Source organism: Quercus lobata, chromosome 10 (assembly GCF_001633185.2).
Source record: "Quercus lobata isolate SW786 chromosome 10, ValleyOak3.0 Primary Assembly, whole genome shotgun sequence".
Lineage (NCBI taxonomy): Eukaryota > Viridiplantae > Streptophyta > Magnoliopsida > Fagales > Fagaceae > Quercus > Quercus lobata.
Genome location: NC_044913.1, coordinates 2683533 through 2691356, shown reverse-complemented (window position 1 = coordinate 2691356; position 7824 = coordinate 2683533). Strand labels below are relative to the sequence as shown.

General features: G+C 36.0%; 1 protein-coding gene across 2 annotated transcripts; it reads right to left on the bottom strand.

Annotated features, from left to right (window-relative positions):
* Window positions 1-2245: 2245 nt before the first annotated feature.
* Window positions 2246-7541, bottom strand: LOC115962475 (thylakoid lumenal 17.9 kDa protein, chloroplastic). 2 transcript variants are annotated; one of them, XM_031081320.1, is made up of 5 exons: window positions 7218-7541; window positions 6655-6769; window positions 3592-3661; window positions 2704-2896; window positions 2246-2555 (listed from the first exon to the last, which is right to left on the bottom strand). In XM_031081320.1, the coding sequence occupies exons 1-5, from the start codon at window positions 7502-7504 to the stop codon at window positions 2549-2551; spliced, it is 672 nt and encodes a 223-aa protein (XP_030937180.1). In that variant the 5' UTR covers window positions 7505-7541; the 3' UTR covers window positions 2246-2548. The 2 variants fall into 2 exon arrangements, with proteins under 2 accessions (XP_030937180.1, XP_030937179.1); XM_031081319.1 differs by having other exon boundaries at window positions 2246-2896.
* Window positions 7542-7824: the final 283 nt, after the last annotated feature.

Genomic DNA, 7824 nt, shown 5'->3' with positions numbered 1-7824 from the left:
GGAGTCCTTCTCCTTGAGGCGGCCTGGGAGGCTCTAGTTTTAGGCCTTTTTTCCCAGCCTTTTTTCCCAGCCTTTTTCTTGGTGCATCAACCTTCACATTATATAGTCATTCTTAGTTGATCTTAGCCCTCCACTTATTGATTAGGCAGGTGCTTACTTCAGTACCCGTCCCATCAGCTGTCCCTTCTTACTTTTTGTTAGTTGCGATGATCGAAGCCACCTTGTCCAGGCGTCTTTTCTCATTAACATGATTAGGACGTTGGCGGGTGTATTTAATGCGGAGGGGACGTATTTACCCTAAACCAGTTTCGCACCGTACCCCCACGTGGGCCCCATTCTAATCGTATCTCCTTCAGGGGGCTTTTTGGGGGCAGCCCTCAACGAGATGTTGCTCTTCCCTTTGAAGTCTTGGAGTGCCGAGGACAGGATCATCCTCGGCTGTGCCCCCGGCATTTCGGCTTTTCCCCATTCGTTCTCGGCAAATACCCTCCTAGGCACGGGCCCTGGGCCCTAGTAGAGCGTGGGCCGGATCATAAGTCTCCTGGCCCCACACTAATAATACATCTTTGTCAACCTTTAGTATTAATATTCTAACTTTTTAAAATTCTTGAATAAAGAACTTTGGCCCCCCTAAGTTTGAATCTTGGTTTCGTCCCTACACGTGTATATAATGTAACTTTTTCTTTGGGTGGTTAAATGTCATAGGTCACAATCATTTTGACATAAATATATCAAAGTTTGTTTATAACATGTAACTTACTACTTATCAATTTACTTCTACTAGAATATATCTTATATTATCTTGTGGAAGAGGAGGCTCTGATTACATTTTTTTTTTTTTTTTGAATTTGGGAACTATTCATATAAATAAGAAATAGAAACATCACTCGCAAAACAACAATATTTATTGTAGTTCTACTAATTTTGTGCCTGCGTTTACTACAAACACCAATCAAAATCTATTGTCAATGATATGAATTACAATCACTTTCACCAAATCTCAAACTAACACATCTCATAAACAATATTCACAAATCTCACAAAAACACATACATTCAAAAACCTATCACACCATGTTCTTTATGAGAAATGAGAATATTCTCCTTTCCCATGTAGGAAGATCTCTTGGACAAAAACCTACGGAACTCTTTGCAGCACTATCTATATATAAGACTTCAATTCCTATTTCTCGGTAGACTTTGGAATACCTTCTTTTATTGACAAGAAATACAAAATTATTTCTTTAACAAGGCATAGACTTTTGTTTCACTTTAAGAAAACTCATATCATGTCAAATTATAATTTTGAGGCAATTCCTAACCTTTGTATCTTCCTTCTAAGTTATCATCATTCATGATTTTTTCCAAATCAATATGATCATTTTCATCTCAAGTTTTGCATAAAATTTAAGATCAGGTTACACGCAAGTGATTTTGACTTCCCACCTCTCCACTGTGTAGCGTGTACCTACTAATAAAAGAAAAAGTCTTTAACTAGAAAAATATCTCCAAACTAAATTACTTGATCTACCTTTGCCTATGATTTCCCTTTATAGAAGAAGTAAACCATACAAGCAGGAAAATAGAAAGGTATTTAGGTACGCTACTACTACTGCATAGTCAAAGTTCAGTTTTCTAGTGAAAAAAATTGCCAAGATTTCAACTATTTTGCAAAAAAAAAAAAAATAATATTAACCACACTTATAACAAAGTTAGCAATCTCTTTCACTTTGACACATCTACCTAATATGATTATTGCATCCCTTCAGGTTGCTCCCCCTCAAGCCAAAAGCCTCATGAATCTACACTTACTTTTTCCAAGTACTAATTGCAGGATTTCGTGAATAATCACAAAAACATATGCTATTATGCTACATCAATTAAGCAACTAGACCCAAATATTTCCTAATGCACATATGTCAACATGGCTTCAGTTAAGGATTTTTATGTGAAATAGAATTATGAAAAATGTTGATGCTTAAAAAAATGTTAAAACGGGAAACAAGAAGCAAACACATGGACTCAGGAAAGAGTTGAAATTGTATCAGTACAAGATTCGACAAAACATGGAGCTAGATCCCACTGCCTCCACTGAGTGAAACCAGAAGTTAACAAGAAACATTATAATAGAACCCAAATGTCTAACTACCAAACAGACAACAACAAGAAAAATGAGACATAATTACCAGATCTTTCTTAAATTACTGTTTCTCAATGGTATATACTACTATCCTTTTCATAAAATCTCTTGGACCTATTTCCTAGACACTCATTAACATAAGGCATAATCAACTCAATATTTCCATTTGACTATTGCCATGAGCTATGACAAGAAACTCTAGCATGACTTATTACAATGTATATACACTCAAGAGCATGCCAGGCAATTCAACTTACCAAAAATTACTCTAGTCCATACTTTCTAGAAGCCTCTTTGTGCTTTTCTTCCCCTTATAATTAAGAATATACCATCGTGAAACATGACTAATCAAAAAGCTTCATGTAGAAATATGATTAGTAAATACACTGAAAGACTGCATCCTCTGCTATCATATCCTACGGAAATGACCAGTAGTTAGAGATGAAATCAACAATACTCCAATGAATAAATTAGAATAAACATGATCTCGTACTGAAATTACTTGTTACTTGTATTGAGAAAATTGAATGATACTAATCCATGGTATCAAAACTTGGAGCATACCAGCCCAGCTGATCTATAATCTTCTTCATTCTTTCTTCTTGTCCCTTTGAATCCCCTAAAGCCGTTGTGAAGGGGTACACATACGTTACTTTGGTGGCTATAGACCTATATGCAACTACATCCCCTTTCACCAAAAACTCCAGCACATCCCGGCCAAATCCTCCATCATCAACCTCAGCTTGTAAATATTGGCCTGTGTTTACCCTTATTATCAGTAGTGCCTCACATAAGAAGCAAAGAACTAAAATGATTGGGGGGAGGGGGGATAAAAAAGAAAATAACCCCTCCCCCTTCTGCCACTTGAATGCTCCTACTAGTATTTTTAGGTAGGAGAGAAGAGTTTTAAAAATAAGAATAGAAAAGGCCATGAAATTTAACCCCAACTCCCCATATAATGCTCATGGTTTGAACAAAGTAACATATTCGTGAAAATCCTACAGGTGGTTTTCCATAAGGGGGAATGAATTAAAAATAAATAAATAAAGGCCCAAACTGGTTGAAATCTATCTTCTCATCCTCATCTAATGGCCCTGGTTTGATAATGATTGATACAGTTCATAACACTACAAATGCAAATCTCTTATGTGTCAATGTGGGTGTGTGAGCACATGTAGAAATAGGATAGGAAAGGCCTAAACTTTTAAAACAATCCTTTTCTGCTTCATGTCTAAAGACTTTTGCTTAAAATATAATATCTGCTATTCATAACACTTAGAAATCAACTTGTTCAGTGTATGTGGGTGACTTTGAATTCATGCATAAACAGCTATGAGAGAAGGCTGGACTGGTTCATAATTTCTCTTCCCTTCCCTATTTAAGCCTTAGTTTGACTGTCATCAATTTTTTATGAGTGAAACCATTTATTATGGTTGAGCTCAGTCTAGTTACCGTTGGGTGTATCTTCAACAACCTGAATTTTTGCATTTTTCTGTGTCTTCAGGATTGCTTCTTGCAATTTCTGCAAAAGATTTAGAACAAGAAAGCTTCAAGTCATGTACAGCTACATCTCAAAATGAAAAAGAATTTGTAAGAAAAAATATTTTCACCCAAGCAAGTTCCAGTTCATGAAATCTTGGAATATTCAATTTAAAATGGCTGTTAAGTGTTTTGATGAATATGAAGTTTGGTTAGTGCCTCTATGATATTGAGGTAGTGTATCACCCTTCCATTGGTTGTATCTAAACATGGAGCAACAATAAAGAAAAAAGGAGTTATGTAGTCAGAAAGTTAGATAGGGTTATTGGGAGTATGAAATGGTTTGCTTCCATTGGTCAAGCTATTGTGGATTTTCTATTTCCAGGAGTATTTGATCATTTGCCAGCTCTAATCTCCATGAGTGATAACAAAGACTTTGGTCCCAATACCTTTTAAAATTTTCAATTATTGGACTGACCACAGGGATTTTCTGGTTTGGATTAAAAAAAGCACGGGATATAGAAGTACAAGTCACCCCTATGTACAGATGGTATGTGATGCTGAAATCTGTGAAGACAATATTAAAAAAGGTTAACAAAGATATTTAGGGGAGTATCTCTCAAAAAGTATAGCAACCATGGTTGAGCCTAGAGACTGTTCAGAAAGGCTTGCAGCAGAATCCTGGTAATCCAGCTCTAATGCTTTAAGAGGAGAGTTTGCAAGAGTGTATATCAACAAGAAATACTGAAAAGGCTTTTATGAAGCAAAAAACAAAAAACAAGTGGTTAAACCTAGGGAATCAAGATACTGCCTATTTTCATAATAAGGTGGTGAAAAAAAGAAATGCAAAGAACTTATCAAGTTTTCTATGATTTAGATGGAAATAAAGTGGAGAACTCAGATCAACTTAAAATTACGGCTGTGGAGTTTTAGCAGCACTTGTTGGGTTTTTCAGAGAAGTGCATTACTGAAAAGCAGATCAATAGAGTCAACCAAGTTCTGAGGGATCAAATCTCTGATGCTCAGAAGGAGATTTTACAGAATGATATGACAGAATTGGAGATCCAGTGAACTTTATTTTCTCAGGCTGGGGACAAATCACTTGGTCCGGATGGATTTACAACCGACTTTATTGAAAAAAGCCTGGTCAATCGTGAAAGATGATGTGGTTAAGGCAATTCCATCTCTCTTTGAATTAAGTAGACTCCTATGAGAGATAAATGATACAATAATTACTTTAGTCCCTAAAGTAACCAATTCATCAATAATGGGTGAGTTTAGGTCAATATCATGTTATAATGTCATTTACAAATGTCTTCCCAAAATTCCTGGGTAATAGATTGAAGCAATGTTTGACTGGGTTAATTAGTAAGAATCAGATAGCATTCATTCAAGGAAGAAGTATCTCTGAAAACATCCTATTGGCACAAGAAATAGTACAAAACTATCATAAAGATAAAGGGAAAGCTAGATGCACTTATAAAGTAGATCTCATGAGAGCATACGGCTCAGTTGATTGGGGTTCACTTTACAATGCCATGTAATGTAGGTATCTCTAAGAAATACATTGATTGGGTGGAGTGCATTACCACTCCAAAGATTTCTATTGTCCTCAATGATAACTCGGTTGTTTTTTTTTTTTTTAAAGGAATGAAGGGAATAAGATAGAAGATCCATTATCTCCTTACTTATTTGTCCTAGTGATGGAGGTACGTATTAGGCTATTGCAGTCAAAAGTTCAGGAGTTCCAAGCTTTCAAGTTTCGTCCAAATTGCCAAAGCCCACAATTGACTTGCCTCTATTTTGCTTATGATCTAAGGGTATTCTCGAATGCTGATCAGCCATCAATTCTCTTAATTAAATATGTGCTTGAGGAGTTTAAGGGCTTATCTGGCCTAGCTACAAATGCTGAGAAGAGTGATATGTATTGTGCCGGTTAAGCCTTCTCATTTGAAGCAGCACATAATTGGTACTCTTCAATTTAAGGAAGGAAAACTCCCTGTCATATACTTGAGAGTCCCTTTAATTTATGGAAGATTGAGTTTTCAAGATTGCAGGGCCTTGATTGAAAAGATTACAACAAAGATTAATGCCTGAACAGCAAAACACCATTCCTTTGCAGGGAGACTGCAACTTATTCAATCGGTCTTGTTTAGTGTTCAAGTTTTCTGAGCAGGTATCTTCATTCTACCTAAAAAGGTCACTGCTATTGAGAATAATCTTAACAGGTTTTTGTGGCAAGGACAGGACAACTCTACTGTTGGTAGACTGGTAGTAAAGTTTCTTAGGAAATAGTATGTGTGCCTAAAAATCAGGTGGTCTAGGTCCCAAAAGAATCAAGTATTGGAATAAAGCATCTATCTTGAAACATATCTGGATCTTATTTGCACAAGCAGGATCTATTTGGGTAGCCTGGTTGCATGATAACCCCAGGACAGATTGAAAGAGTAGGACTTTATAGGGGACTCAGCTTGTATTGTCTGCACAAATGGAATTAAGAGCAGAAACCACTTGTTATTTAAATTCTCTTAGAAGAATTTGGAAGGAAGTAATGAGATTCATCTGTCTTGTAATCAATCTGAAAATTGAGATGGAAGAAAATCATGGAATGTGGTTTGAGGCAGTTGAGAAGTAAAAGTTTAGAGCTGTATGCTGCAAGATAACCTTGGGAGCAGCCATTTATCATGTCTGGCTTCAAAGGAATGCCAGAATTCATGTCAAGGCACATCTTTAGACAGCATGTTACACATCATTAGGAATTCTATTCTTAATACAGTGTTGTGTTGTAAATGGGAAATACCCTACTCTGTCATTAGTAAGGACTCTCTTAAAAAGTCTGCTGTTTAGAATTCATGAGGATCAGGTGTCTTATGAGCTATGGTGTGCTCTGGACTTGTAAATATGTGAGGAGTCTTTGTTTATGCAATTTTTTTAGTTTGAGTGTCCAGGCTGTAAATTTTTTGCTCTTTAAGAATATTAAAGATTTATCCAAAAGAAATAAAATTGCCTATAAGTGAATGCATATATCTTTAGAACCTGAATTGCATTGCCTGAAGAATTTTCAGGAATTGTCCAAGGGAAGGCAAATGATGATGATTTCGGATTTGTTGATACACAACCTGGATTTGTTGATGGGCAAGGTCTGATTTTCCTGCAAGAACATAACATTTTCTCAAATGGTTGACAGCAAACCTTGAAATTTGAACACATAAGGGTCATATTTTGACTACTAAGCAAAAAAGCAGTGTCATTGAATATAAAAATGAAAATCAGTGAAAGCCATTTTCTAATCTTATTGGGAATTCTTTAAAATACAAACAAGTTATGAAAGTTAGACACATATGACATATGGAATATTAATGTTATCATATTATTATAAGTGAACAAGAAGAGCAAAACCCGTTACACATAAATGCACAACATAGTATGTAACCAAAAAACAAACGTATTGATGTCTTAGCCTAACAATAAAAATAGCATTATAATAAAATGTATCCAAACATAGCCATAGATTCAAGTCCGATGGTAACTACCTATAAAAATATATATTCAACAAAAAGAGCAAAGCCCATTAAAGAAAAATGAATTTCAACACGTACCCATTTTCGAGTCCGGTCTCCAAAGTCTTGGACTCAGAGAATGGAGTGGTAGGACTAGGAGGGAGTTGAAAGGACTGAGAGTTGAAAGAAGGGATTGCCAGAGAAGGTAATGGGGAGCTTAAAGTTGCAGCTAAAGCTAAAGAGAGTAGCTTTGATAAGAGAATGGGTTTTGGGTTTGGATTTAGTGAAGTAGTTTCTGGGATTTGAAGGCAAAGAGAGGTCTTGGGGGTTGAAGGCTTGGAAGAAGTTGAAGGAAGTGGAGGGAGAAGATGACCAATCAAATTCATGATTGTGAAAGTCTGTTATCCTTTCAAAACACCAGCCATTTCGGTTTTATTTTATGTCCTCCGAGAACGGTGCCGTTTTCTTGACTTTATTTTAGAGTGGTAATTGTTCCGTATTGTGTAGCGACACTTAGGGTCTGTTTGGATAGAACTTATTTTGCTGAAACTGAAAACTGAAAACTGAAAACACTGTAGCAAAATAATTTTTAAATGTGTAAATAGTACCGTGGGACCTATTTTTAATGAAAAAGTTGATAAAAAGTGAAGTTTGTGGGGCCCATGAACAGTACATAAGTCACTGTTCATGGCTGAAAAGTCAACAA

Coding starts and splice junctions, on each gene's coding strand:
- LOC115962475 (XM_031081319.1), bottom strand. CDS start 7,504: ATGAATTTGATTGGTCATCTTCTCCCTCCACTTCCTTCAACTTCTTCC. Junction 6,770..7,217: donor GAGACCGGACTCGAAAATGG/GTACGTGTTGAA, acceptor ATGTTCTTGCAG/GAAAATCAGACCTTGCCCAT. Junction 3,662..6,654: donor CTTCAGGCAATGCAATTCAG/GTTCTAAAGATA, acceptor AATCTTTTGCAG/AAATTGCAAGAAGCAATCCT.